The sequence below is a fragment of the Podarcis raffonei genome, chromosome 8, assembly GCF_027172205.1.
Source record: "Podarcis raffonei isolate rPodRaf1 chromosome 8, rPodRaf1.pri, whole genome shotgun sequence".
Classification (NCBI taxonomy): Eukaryota; Metazoa; Chordata; class Lepidosauria; order Squamata; family Lacertidae; genus Podarcis; species Podarcis raffonei.
The window spans coordinates 20,693,241-20,707,879 of NC_070609.1; the positions used below are offsets into that span (position 1 = coordinate 20,693,241).

At 44.0% G+C, this 14,639-nt stretch overlaps 1 protein-coding gene across 1 annotated transcript; it reads left to right on the plus strand.

The window, feature by feature from the left end:
- Nucleotides 1-1,827: 1,827 nt before the first annotated feature.
- On the plus strand, nt 1,828-11,705 carry PTAFR (platelet activating factor receptor). Its single transcript, XM_053398440.1, has 2 exons — nt 1,828-2,553; nt 10,396-11,705. Exon 2 carries the CDS (start codon nt 10,445-10,447, stop codon nt 11,504-11,506), a length of 1,062 nt encoding a protein of 353 aa, XP_053254415.1. The 5' UTR covers nt 1,828-2,553; nt 10,396-10,444; the 3' UTR covers nt 11,507-11,705.
- Nucleotides 11,706-14,639: the final 2,934 nt, after the last annotated feature.

Sequence of the window (14,639 nt, forward strand, 5' to 3'; positions counted from 1 at the left end):
AGGTGAGGTGATTTCACTCACTTCCTGTACACCCACTCCCTTGTGTTTATTTACGAGAAGCCAAGTTACAGGGAACCAGGCAGAGGGCCTTCTCGGTAGTTGCACCTACCGTGTGGAACGCCCTCCCATCTGATGTCAAGGAAATAAACAGCTATCTGACTTTTAGAAGACATCTGAAGGCAGCCCAGTTTAGGGAAGTTTTAATGTTTGATCATGTTTTTAATATTCTGTTGGGAGCCATCCAGAGTGGCTGGGGAAACCCAGCCAGATGGGCAGGGTATTATTATTATTATTATTATTATTATTATTATTATTATTATCATCATCATCATCATCATCACCATCCAATTATCATCCCTGGTCTCTTCATGCCTGCTTAACCCTTTGTTTTACACCCCATTGGAAATGCTGTGATTTATATCATACAACTTTTTCTTGTGCGGAGAGAAGGTATGATGCAATTAGTTGATGCCAGACTGTGTGGGGTGAACAGGTTTGTTGAGATCAGAAGGATATTGCAGAAACAAGGTCTCCTGATGATTCAGAGCCCTATTCAGCAGTGGTGTTAAGATTCTGATCTGTTTTCATATCCGGCCGCCCTGAAGTTTCAAGCACATCTAGACTCGGTCATAAGTCAAATTATGGTCATTTTCATCCTTACAAGCTTCAGAGTTCTTTGGCCTAGTAGCTCTCACAACACATAACATTGTACTTTCATGCAAGATAGCACAGAATTCTGTTTGTTAGGTGGCAGGGGGAATGATGATGATGATGATGATGATGATATTGATATGAATATGTTACTTATACCCACCACCCACCTGACTAGGTTTCACCAGCCACTCTTGGCAACTTCCAACAGAATATAAAAAATATAATCAAACACCAGACATTAAAAATTTCCCTATACAGGGCTGCCTTCAGATGTCTTCTAAAATTTGTCTAGTTATTTATCTCCTTGACAACTGCTGCAAGGGCGTTCAACAGGGTGGGCACCACTGCCGAGAAGCCCCTCTGCCTGGTTCCCTGTAACTTCTCTTTTCGCAATGAGGGAACTGCCAGAATGCCCTCGGAGCTGGACTTCAGTGTAGGCTGAATGATGGGGGTGGAGACGCTCCTTCAGGTATACAGGAGCAAGGCTGTTTAGGGCTTTAAAAGGCTTGTTGCTATTGTATTGATCACCAGCCAATGGGGCAAGGGTGCCATCTTGAATAAAATATTGGGGGGCCCAGGTAAGCCCCACCCTGCATATGTAGCACATGCACACCACTTGAATGGCAATGCTCATTAACTTTGGGGGCGGGCTGGCCCCTTTGTTGTTGGACTACAACTCCCACCAACCCTAGCCAGCATGACCAATCGACAGGGATGATGGGAGTTGTGGTCCAATATAACATCAAGAAACCCGCACGTTGTCTATTCTTGAACAGGGATGGGAGACAAATTTGATTCCATTTGCATTTAAAGGTGAACACTTTATGAAAAAAGACATAGGCCGAAACAGAGCCAGACTTCTAAATTCACACTTCTTCTTCGGATTTGGCAATGTATTTATCCAGTCAAATAACGTGTACAAAAATGCATACACTACCATAAATTGTGCATAAAAATGCATATATTAGTGAAAGTAACATTCCAAAGAGCATTATACTAAATAAAATTTCTCTGCAGAAATGTGCATTTATACAAAAACGTGTATATTTGGGGAAATGTGCAATTAAATGCTGGTGAGGACTTTAAAGGAGGAAAATCACAAACTGGTGTTGAAATGTGAAGAACTGATCTTGAGATCAAAAAAATATGAGACTGAAAAATGTTGCGGACATCCTGTGTACAGAGAGGTATGATCCAGTGCAGGAGATATGTGCCCTGCTTCTGACCCTCTCTAATATCTGTCAGGAAGCCTTGTGAGCATTGCATCATGTTTTACTGGTTCCATTTGAATCCTACCCTCTGAAGTGGCTGAGATTGTTGTGAGAAAAGCGTGTGGTTGCAGGCGAAAGCGTGCCACTCCAAGGGCAGCTGGGGTGGGGAGAGAGCTTCTCCGCTTGCTGCAAACTGACTTTTCACTTGCAAAGGCCAGATGAAGGCGTCCGTGCAGCTTTGGGGCGATGGCTTTCTGTGCTTACTGGAAGGAAGTCATTAAACGTTGTCATTAGATTTATGACTAATGATAGCGAGAAGCTCTTTCCCTGGAGCTTTGGTAGCAGACAGACCGTGGCTCGGTCACAAGAGCCTTTCAGAAGCAAATCTAGGTTAGCAATGGCTTTTCGTGGCTCTCCCGCCCTCTTGCAGTTAATTGTCTTCCTCTTAGCCTTACTCAACATTGCGTTTCCTTGGTGGCAGTGATGACACCCGTTGTTTCTTCACTCCCAATGACTACGCAGGTGCCTCTTGCGGGGTCCTTCTGGTTTGTAGAAGTTGGCAGCGTGGCAAAGAGCCTCAAGCTTCAGACTGGCAGAGGGTTCGTTCGCAAGCACCCAAGACTCACCTATTGATGAACTCCCTCCATCAACTTGGATTCAGTGGAGAATATCCTTCCTCTAGACTCTGGTAAGTGAAGGCTGCTCCTACAGATGCAATTCTTAGGGCATTTGCTGGGAACATCTTCTGATTTCGCAGCCCTTTCCCAAAATGCTCAGAGGAGCTTGGTTGCACTCACAACACTGCATTTCCATCGAACAACAAGTACAATTATTGTTGTGATTGTGATTATATTTTGATTTCTTTCCTACCCTTCACCGCTAGGTCTCAGACCTTGTTTCTGTGCTTAATATTAAAATTGGTTCAGAAGAAATAATGGTGATGATAATGATATTTTATAATGTTAAAGTAATTATTATTATTTTTCAGGTCAGGCTTCCATTAGACCCTAAAATTAAAGGGTCTTTTAAACGGTGTCAAGGATTAACCATTACAAGCATATAAAATTCAAATCCTACACATAGTCACTACTACAAGGTTGATGTATGCTAAAGCCCATAAACCATATAATTCAGATATAACGAGGGAAAATGGTGAGCAATAAAAGTTGATTACATTAGCAACTATGTTAAAGAACAGAGGAAAATATCAATAGCAACTTGGCAAATGGCGTTTACTAACTAACCAGTTACATAAAAAAGGGAACTGAGAATATCCAGAGGCTGAACGGACTACTTTCTCTTACAATGGGTAAAAGAGGTTTAGAAGTGTAATATCATAGTGCTTGAGGTGTAAATATAAGATTATTTTCACCAAATAGTCTGTGAGTATGCTTAGTAATGTTGTGTATTTCGATATGGTCCATTACAAATGCAAAAATTCTCCCTTTTTTGGTATGCTTCTTCTGGTAGAAGTAAAAGATTTTGAATTTAATAATAATAATAATAATAATAATAATAATAATAGCAGTGATGATGATGATGCACTCAGGGGGTTCCCTCCCTGATTGTTCCCCTCCTCTTTGCCACTGTCCCTGCAATCCAAAGATTGCCCTCTTCCTCTGGACCCAATGTGAATAACCGTCCATAGAGAACAGGTGGGGTGAGCTGAGGTTGTTCCTGTCACTGCTCACTTAGTCCAAGAGAGGGCAGGGGACCAGCCATGTTTCAGGGACAGAGCATCTGCTTTGCATGCAGAAGGTCCTGGGTTCAACCCCTGGCATCGCCAGCTAGGGCTGCACATGCCTCCTGCCCGAAACCCTGGACAGCCACTGCCGATCAGTGTAGACAATACTGAGCCGAGTATACCAAGAGTTTGACTTAGTTTAAGGCAGCTCCCTATAAGACGTCGGGGGTCAGCAGTGAGTATGAGGCATGAACTTCTGCAGGTAACCAGCACGCAGGCAACAATATGCAGTGGTACCTCAGGTTAAGAACTTAATTCGTTCTGGAGGTCCGTTCTCATCCTGAAGCAAAGTTCTTAACCTGAGGTACTATTTTTGGGTTAGTGGAGTCTGTAACCTGAAGAGTCTGTAACCTGAAGTGTCTGTAACCCGAGGTACCACTGTACAGCAGCAGCGCCATTATATGTGGTGGGCAGCTCTGAGCTGTCCACCGTTGTAACTACTCACAATGCACTGTCAAGACAGCTGCTTGGAGTACTGTTGGCACGTTGAAATGGCGGTTTCTCAGCCACCTATCATTGCTGCTAAGTAATACCAGACCTTGTCTGGCAGGAGGGCAGGGAGAGGGCAAAAAATAATAATATCCCAATAGCATTATCAAGGTGGGCCCTGACTGAGTTCTGCTGCCCGAGAATGCTGGCTACTTATGCTACGTCTATGAGCTGGAGGCTGCATGCACACAACGTATTTGAAACACATGACTCCCCCTTGCCCGAGAATCCTGAGAACTGTAGTTTGTAAAGGGAGTTGGGAATTGTAGTTCTGTGAGGGACAAAGTAGAGCTCCCAGGATTCTTGGGCAAGGGGAAGTTATGCTGTTTAAATGTTTGGTGTGTCTGCAGATAGGGAGTTTAAACTTTCTTTCAATGTATTGCAGAGCTGTACTTACTGAGGTGGGTGGCATGTGACAGACAAGTCCCCTCAGCAATGTCCCAAACATCCAACTTTCATTTAAATAAAAAATCAAATCAAATTAAGTCTCCAGCCTTTTGAACTTGTGTGGAGAGATAAGAGGATATGACTGCAGGCATTGTTCTACCAAATTACTCCCTCAGAAGTATCTCTGGAGTGCTCATGTGCCCCCCTGGACATTCCTTTTATCCGTAGGACTGTTCAGTCCAAGCCTTGTTTAAAGATAAATAACTTGAAGAAGGGAGAGATGGGGGTGGAGGCAACCTGGAGTTAACAGCACCTGGAGAATGAATTCTAGAGTGGGAAGAGAAGGGCCAAAGTTCAATTATGGTGGTGGTGATGTGACAAGGGGAGGGAGAGCAGAGAAAGGAAGAAAGATTTGTCCCACATTTTAAGACTTCTGAAAGAAGAATGACACTGTATTCACACTCCTATGCTAAACATTTTTTCTCTGAAGTTCCATTGATTTGGATAGACTTAGCTTATAAGGAGGGACGCGGGTGGCGCTGTGGGTAAAAGCCTCAGCGCCTAGGGCTTGCCAATCAAAAGGTCGGCGGTTCGAATCCCCGCAGCGGGGTGCGCTCCCGTTGCTCGGTCCCAGCGCCTGCCAACCTAGCAGTTCGAAAGCATGTCAAAGTGCAAGTAGATAAATAGGGACCGCTTACTGGCGGGAAGGTAAAACGGTGTTTCCGTGTGCTGCGCTGGCTCGCCAGATGCAGCTTTGTCACGCTGGCCACGTGACCCGGAAGTGTCTCCGGACAGCACTGGCCCCTGGCCTCTTAAGTGAGATGGGCGCACAACCCCAGAGTCTGTCAAGACTGGCCCGTATGGGCAGGGGTACCTTTACTAGCTTATAAGGAAGCACCCTCAGAATGCGGGGATGTGCAAATCTATCAGTTTTGCTTTCTATCTGCCCCCCCCCCCCAATTCTTAAGTTCGGTTCTCCACATATCCTTGTGAATTAAAAAAAAAAAAACTTCCCATGAGAACTCACCAGCCTTCTATAGTATATTTCTCCCAATAAACACATATTTGTATGTGCATTTTTCTACACAACACTTCACTAGAGAACTGCATTGCAAAGTGCGAATTTCAACAGAAGGTTGTGTTTTGGTTCTCATATTGTTTTGAAAAATGCATATTAGGAAGGTTCACCTTTAAATGTGAACTGCTACACTTGGGTGCAGTGTTGAAGGAAGTATGCTGTACATGAAATGGAATGGGTGTGTAGATGTCAGGGATGGAAGGATCTGCCAGTTTCAGTTCGCTCATTTTCTCATTTTTCCAATCTTAAATTCCGTTCTCTACATTTTGCAGCTATTCGTGATTTTTTTTTTCAAATCAGCATTTTTGTGAGAGTTTCTCCTAATAAACAGTTTATATGCAGTTTTGCTTTCTGTACACAGTTTTGCAAGACGTTTCCACTAATAGATGCATTTTTGCAAACACTGGTTGGAGAACTGAATTGCAAAATTCTGCTAAGTGTGAATTTTGAAGGATAGCTGTGTTTCGGTGGTTATATTATTTTGAAAAGTGTGGATTTGATAAGATTAGGCTTTAAATGCATACCAAATTGAACTCTCCCGCTCCTGTCCCTAGTCAGTGCCATTTTGCTCTTTGCCTCAGACAGCAAAATTTCTTGGTCTGCCTTGCTCCGGCCTAAGCTTCCTCATCCTTGCTCTAAAGGACAAGAGACACCCAAAGTGTAAAGAGGCTTCCAGAGTTAATCAAGCAGCACGGCACAAAGTTAATGGGCAGATGACCTTATCTGGAAAAAGTGGTAAAAAACGACTGTGGGAGGAGGAAGCTCAGAGTTCTAAGAAAGAAAAGGTGTTTGTGGTTCTACTTCCTCTTTCCAAGCAACAGAACTGAAGAAATAAGAGCTTACCAACAAAAAACAACAACCCCAAAACACACATTAAAAATATTTCATGCCATGGCCAAATAAGGGCACAAACTTCTCTATTTCCCACTTAGTTACTTATTACTCTAATTCCCCACCCTTCCTCCAAGGAGAACAGGGAAGTGTTTGTGGGTGTCTCCCCCCCTTCCTTTTTTTCTTTAAAATTCTAACACCAATCTTGCAAAGTAGATTAACGAGAGAGAGAGAGACAGAGAGAGAGAGAGAGACTTTCTCCAAGTCTACCAATGAGATCTTTGTAATAGCTGAATAAGGATTTGGGCCCATGTAACACCCATCCTATTCTGGCACTGTAACCCAGACTTCTGAATAAAGTTACTAGCCTGCATTTTTTGCTTTTTTTATTACCCTGCTGGGAGCTGGCAAAAAATGGGAGGGTGAGTCCAGTCCAGAGGCAGATTTAGGGCAGTGCAACGGGTCCCAACCGTACTGGGTGCTGAGCGCAGGGCGCTGCATCTATGAGCTGGTGAATTGCGCAGAATGGAAGGTGAGGGGCAGGAGGCCATTGAAATTTGAAAGACCAATATCTGCCCCTGTTCAGTTCTCCCTCCAGCAACCTGTTTCATTTTGGCGTTGAGCACAGAGGGCAGACAGAGCAGTCTGCCCATCCTTTTCCAGCCTTCCCACCTGTGTAGAATTCCAATAAATCACCTGCCTGCAATTCCTTCCCACCTGTGGGTATCAAGCTAGTGCTTAAATACAAAGCTGTTCTTACTACTACAATACACTCTCTTGCACCTTTCTTTGTTTAAGGCTGTGTCCACACTAGGGTTTTCATATGTGTGTTTGTGCACCTTCAGTTTTATGCCTCTGAAATCTCTCTCAGTGTTTCCCATCCATACTAGTGGGTGGTGCTTGCTGGGATATATTCGGGATGTTGTTTCTTCCCCTCAGTTAACAGTTCCCCACCCTCCCTAAGTTCCTCAAGTCTGAGATCTGTTCTGGGCATGCACCCAGGTATTTGTGCCAGACCCTCAGGGAAGAATAACCTCAAAGGGGACATGTGCCATGACTTCCATAAGAGGTCAAAACAGAGAAAGCAATGCATGTCTGCTGAGCTGTAAGTCACTCTTTAGTCCAGAAATGCAGCTTCACTTTATCAGCTTGCGCCTCAGGCCTAGATTCTTCCAGGCACCAAGTCCTTCAGCCAGACCTCTGCTTCTCAGGGCTACTTCGGCGTCGTGCTTTCTTCAGAGTGTCAAATTCTCCTTTCTCCAATATTGTTTCCTCAGGAGTAAGTCCCAAACCCCAGGGACAGTCAGTTCCTCCCAGAGCTGCCTCAGGATTCCAGGGGAAGCTCTGGCCCAAAGTGGACAGGGGTCTTCTGTATCAATTCTCTAGGCAGCGCTTAAATCCAGGCCTCACAGAATAGCTCAGTTGGTTAGACCGTGGTGCTGACAACACCAAGGTTGCAGGTTTCAACCCAGTAAGGGACAGCTGCACTTTCCTTCATTGTAGGGGGTTGATCCTCAAGGTCCAAACTCTATGATTGTATGAGATTCTATGAGATCTATGCCTCCCCAGGATGCAGGGGGACTAGATAAACATGGGTTGTTGGTCTCACCCCTTTGGCCACACCCCATGATGCTTAGGGGAACAGCCTGAAGAAGACCTCCAATGTGAGGACCACCTAATTTATGTGGAGGTATCTAATTTAGGCATTCAGCTTGACCAGCCTGTTCCCTGTGTCTCCATTAGGCTTCTTCCTCTTCTCCTCTCCCTCTGGTGCTTTTCACATCCTCCCTGTCTCCCCTTCCTTCCTTCTGCCTAAGATTCCACAGCTAAGCTCCTTCTCTGCCATTAGGTAGAAGGTGGAATGTGCCCTGCCCTTCTTCTCACACAGGAGGTGTGATCAGGCAATGTCCAAATGTGGTCTCCTCAGGAGTCAATGCCTGGTTGATGCCTGCTGGCCATGCATGCAGGTATTTGTTTAGCTGTGACTACACTTTTTTTAAAAGTAAAAAAATACGTTTTCCCATATATGAGATTTGCACAAAAGAGCAGTCAAAGATAAATAAATAAATGAGTCACTTCAAATCAAGCAAGCATTTGGAGCTGATTGTATCAAAGGCCGCCACTTTCTGTCTTCCGTTCTTCCTTTCTGACATCCTGTAGTTGCATGAGTAAATGTTATTTTTATTTTCAATGCAGATATTTTGGCAAACGGTAGTTTTCCACAAGTGCTCTGCTAAAAGAATAAAAATAAAGCTCTGCAACAACTAGTAGGAAAGGACAGGCTACATCCTTTCCTTTGGGCTGGTGGAAGCAAAATGGAAGCAGAATTGCCACCACACATGTAAAAATATCTTTCTACACAGCATGCTTCACTTCGTATGTCCACAGCTGGGTAACATTCAAGTTTATATCAGATTTTTGTTCCCAGTCTGATTATCTGCAGATTGGGAAAATCTAAATTTAACAGGAGGGTGAGGAGGACATTAGGTGGACCACGCAAAAAAATATAGACACAAGCAGTTTCAAATCCACATTAAACTCCAGTGTGGATGAGTTGCTTGTGATGACTGTACTCAAATCATTTTTACCTCTTGGCAAAATGAGTTTTGCAGGCTTTCTTACTATACAAAAAACGCACACAACCAAATCTGTTTGAATAGAAACAGTAGTATGGGGAAAGAGGTATGTACACCGTAAGAGGGTCTGGAAATCAAGCCTAACAGGGAGTGGTTGAAGGAGCTGGGTATGTTTAGCCTGGAAAAGAGGAACCTGAGAGGAGATATGATGACTATCTTCAAATATTTCAAGAGCTGTCACATGGAAGATGGAGAAAGCTTGTTTTCTCCTGCTCTGGAAAGTAGGACTTGAACCGATGGCTTCAAATTATAAGAAAGGAGATTCCGACTGAACATATGGAAAAACTTTCTGACAGTAAGAGCTGTTTGCCAGTGGAACAGACTCCCTTGGGAGGCTGTGGACTCTCCTTCCTTGGCGGTTTTTAAGCAGAGGTTGGATGGCTATCTGTCATGGATGCTTTAGCTGAGATTGCTGCATTGCAGGGGGTTGGACTTGATGACCCTTAGAGTCCCTTCCAACTCTATGATTCTATCCTCTGAGAAATTAATGTGGTTTTTTTTTCAGCCTGAGACTCAATTTACACCCTGTGAAAGGCAGAATCCTAAAATGTTAAAACCCAGTTAATTGATGTGTTGGCAGTGGTATTTATTTTCTTTCTTTTACAATTACTATTTACTTTTATTATATTATGTATTTACAGTTTTATGCTATAATAATAGAATAAATTATTGTTCCTAAGTAAGCATGCATAGGACTGCAGCGTTAGGCCTCATAAAAATAGCTGTTTTCAAATCTTTTTTTATTTTATTTAAATAACAGCATAAGCACCTTGTTGTTTTATCCAAGAAAACACGAACAAATTAAGCAGGGGATTTTTATTTTTTTTAACCACACCACATTGGCAAATTACACAATTCTTTCTGTGGTTAATGTGACCCGTGGGCACCTCTCAATCTCACGGGGAAAGATCCTCTTCTGCAGATGTCTCTTTTCTACAGAGCTTTCACTTCCTCTTAGGAAGCAGTAAGAGGTTTAACATAGTCACACTGCTTTACAAAGTGTCAATCAAGCTGTGTAGTCTGAAAAAGTCAAACGATTCTTCTGTTCAGAAACAGGTGTGGTGCCATTCTGGATTTTGCAGGGTCTAGTCTAGGGCCCCCAAACTCCAGGTCCTTTCATTTGGGCCCCAGATCTCCTATCCCTCCCCCACTTTTCAAAAACCTTTTTTAAAGCTAGGGATGTTAAAGTCTATCAAAAATGGAAATGGGAACTGAAATGCCAGTTTGCTTATTCATCCCATCTCAGGACAGCGGGGGTTAACCACCTCCCTGTCAGGGATTGAACTTCTGCATACAATGCATTGTGTTTCATTGCTGAATGTTGCCTCCCTCTTGCATTATTCATTTCCTTCTCTCTCTTTTCAGGATAAGAAAAACAGAGCTTCATTAAAAGAATAACGTGATTGCTGCAGCCATGTCCCGAAAGGGTGAAAGTAACAACTTCTCATCGCTTCCCGTCGCGAAGGAAGATTGCCACGTGGATTCCGAGTTCAGATATACCCTGTTCACTGTCTACTATAGCATCATTTTCATTCTGGGCTTTATAGCCAACAGCTACGTCCTGTGGCTTTTCACACGGGTTTATGCTACGAAGAAACTAAACGAAATAAAGATATTCATGGTCAGCTTGACGACAGCCGACCTGCTCTTCCTGATCACGTTGCCAATGTGGATCGTATATTACCACTACAGAGGAGACTGGATCATGCCCAGCTTTTTGTGTAACTTGGCTGGTTACTTATTCTTTGTGAACACCTACTGCTCAGTTGCCTTCCTGGGAGTCATAACGTACAATCGGTACCAAGCAGTCACAAAGCCCATTTCGGCAGCTCAGTCTACCACGCGGAGAAGGGGCATCTATGTCACAATAGCTATCTGGGTCCTGATCGCGGGCCCTTCTTCATACTTCCTGTTTGGCAGCGGCACTACCCAAGAAGGGCATGTGACACGCTGTTTTGAGCGCTACGACCCAGAAAGCAGTAACATCCCTGTCCTTGCCTCCCACATCGTCATTTGCATTTGTTTCTTTATCACCTTCCTGATTGTCGTGGTATGCAACGCCTCCATTATCCGAACTCTGCTCTCCCAAAAACCTCAAGCTCGGAAGAGCGCCCACATCAGGCAAAGGGCGCTCTATTTGGTGTGCACTGTCATGATTGTGTTTGTGGTATGTTTCGTGCCTCACCACATTGTGGACCTTCCCTGGACCTTGATGGTTCTGGGCAAATGGGATATAAGCTGTAGGAGCAAAAGGTGGTGGGATCACATCCACCAGGTGACCCTGTTCCTCCTGGGGGCCAACTGCGTTCTGGATCCTGTCATTTACTGCTTCCTCACCAAAAAGTTCAGGAAACACCTTTCTGAGAACTTGAAAAACATAAAGGACAGTCGAAAGTGTTCCAGGCAAACCACTGAGACCACCGTGGAAGGGATGGTGGCGATGGAAGAGGGCTTCCGTGCCTCCATCAAACCTTAAAAGTCTTCTGTTCTGCTTATGCAGCAGCAAATTCAGGCTGGTGACTGGCACAGACTCTGCATTTCATCAAGAGCTTGGCAGATGCACACAGCTTTCCAGCTCTTCTCTAGATGCAACGGCAGGAACTGAAATCCACTTAGAAGAGCTAGAACACTGTGACTCAGGAAAAACGCAGACTATCTAAGTTGTCCTTTGTTGTTGTAACAAAAGGGAAATGCTTGGAATCACTTATAATGTCTTTTAAAAAGATGGGCATTACATTCGTTTTCTGGTTCGGATCCGGATTGTTGTGACATTTAGTTCCATAATTTCATCCTGAAACTAGCTCAGAACTCTCTGGAGAGGGTTGGGCATCAGGGATGGGCATCCTTGGGCACCTGCTGAGATTTGTCTCTCATCGCAAAGTCCACTGCCAACCCTTAGAGCCTCCTGGCTCTCTACTTATTCCCCCAGAGTGATTGAGCTATCTCAGCTGTGATAGGAACAAGGAAAAGGAACATCAGTGTTGGCTCAGCTCAGCTTCCTCCTTTGAGATTGGGTCTACAGCAGTGAAAAGCTGGACAATAAGGGCAAATGGGGCACAACCCCACAAACTTGAGCCTACTCCCACCTGCCTTTCTTTTTTACACTTGGCAAGGGGGTGGCTCTGGCTCCTACTGCTGGTTTCCCTGACTTTCACCCAATGGGCACCAGCCACCCTGACCCAGAGAAAAAGGATAATTGACTGGCATCGGTGACAGTGGCATGGAGAAGGCGGGCCTGTCAGGGAGGAGGCTCCACTGAAGGCATCTAACCTAAAACATGCACACTTCCCCCAATCACTCTTGAATTAATACTATTTGGGCTTCAAAAGCAACAGGGACTATTGCAACACTCAGTGGCCATAGAACAGGGGTGGGGAAAAAGTAGCACCCCAGACTTTGATAGATTACATCTTCCATCGTCCCATAGCTATCAACGTTTTCCTTTTTTTAAGGGAAATCCCCTTATTCCGAATAGGATTCCTCGCAAGAAAAGGGAAAAGTTGACAGCTATGTATCGTCCCTCATGCTGACTAGTAGCTGAGCCCAGCAACAACTGGATGGCCACGTTCTCCATCTCTACCATAGGCTGTCATCCAGAAATCATCATAATCTGAGAGCAGAGATTTTGCATAAATTTACCTACGCGTCTCAGGTGTGCATTCAATGTACACATGGTAGAAATGTCAGGAACTGAGGGGAGGAAAGGAATGGGTTCAGGAATAGACCATAGCTCAGGGGTTGAGAACATGCTTTTGCTATAATCAGGTCGTTGACTGATTAATGTTCTAAATGTTTTTGTGGGGAGGGGAGTGTTATTGGTTTGTTTTTGTTTTATTGTGTTATTTTGTATTCTCATTTTGTATTTTTATGCTGTGAACCGCCCCGTGATTTTTGGATGAAGGATGGTATAAAAATTGAATAAGTAATAAAAAAATAACGCTGCTTCTCATTCAGAAGGTCCAAGGTTAAATTCATGGCATCTCTAGCTGAAAAGTTCAGATAGCAGGTGTTGGCTAATATTCAGATTGGGTATAAGACTGCTTAACGTGTATTTAAAATATTTCCACATTACTGCTTTTGTGATGTGAGGAGGGTAGGAGAAAGCCCTAGATCAGGCATAGGCAAACTTGACCCTCCAGATGTTTTGAAACTACAATTCCCATCATCCCTGACCACTGGTCCTGTTAGCTAGGGATCATGGGAGTTGTAGGCCAAAAACATCTGGAGGGCTGAGTTTGCCAATGCAAACTCTAGATCATAGAGGGCTGGTCCCTACCCAAATAGATTATCCATTTTTCTGCTTGGCAAACCATAGCACCAATGAAACGGCACTCAGAAGTAAAAGTGAGAAGCCACTGTAAACACCATGCTTATTCACTGCATATACAGAAACTATGCTAACACCATACTATCATGGAAAGCCTGAAAAGTTGTATACCTGTTGCTTGTCTGTAGTTTCATTAATAAAAACGACAGCTCTAACCATTATAGCTATTCAGCACTGCTACTTTCAACCCAGTGGGCACGTCTGTAGATTTTTTTGGTGTAGGATCATATTGAGGGTCACACTATTACAGATGTCTGGAAAAGAATAGCAGATTCTAGGCTAGGGACTTTTACCCATGGGCTGAGAACACCAGAGAGGGGCAGGAAAACATGAACAGGATGGGAGACAGAAGACCACCAAGTGGAATGTCTGGGATGTGGAAGAGCTACACTGCAGCTTCTGGGTCCACTAGAGCATGAATCCTCACACTTCCTCCTGCTGTCAAATCCAGGGAGATTTGAGCACTGAAACTCAAACCCAAGCTTCCTCAATAGAACAGGAAGGCTGAATGACATTGTAGGGCAGGGATGGGGAACTTGTGGTCCTTGAGATGTTGTTAAGATTTCAATGCCAATTGATCCCAGCCAGTAAGGCTAATGGTCTGAGATTACAGGAAGCCAAAATTTGGAGGGGCATAGGTTGTTGACCTCTGTTCTAGGGAACTCTATGGTCAGGAGACCTGGTTAACTCAATCCCTTAAAGGAGAGACCCTCTGTGAATATAAAATTATCCAATGATGTTGGGGTGGGGCCCACCAATGTATGATGAAAGGAGAGAAAGTGGAGAGCCAAATGCATACCATCTAACATTTCACAGATGGAAATACAGACATGATTGCCATACTCACAGCGCCACATAAAGGTTACCACAGCAGTGTCCCTACGTTACACACTGGTGCTCTATGCTGCTTGCTGAATCTGTCTATTATGCGGTAGCTTTGTCCCAATGGATTTAAAAGCCAATAATGTGATTATTCTTGAAGTTAACAGTATACTATTGTCCTCCAATGTATTGTCAACAATTCGAAACACAGCCCAGCAGCTTCAATGGGTGAAATCAACCCTCAGGAGGGAAGTGGAACCTGAGTAGCAACATTAACATTTTAACATATTTACTCATTTTTTTTATATAGGTTCTTTGAGTGCTTTCAGAAGTAAAGTGTTATTAAATCAACCAATAGGTTTATTTGAACCAGGCAGAGGGGAATGGAAGGATAGGAATATAAGAACCAGAAGGGGGCGGCACAGGCGAGAAAATCAAATACCAGGAAGCTAAAAAAGCA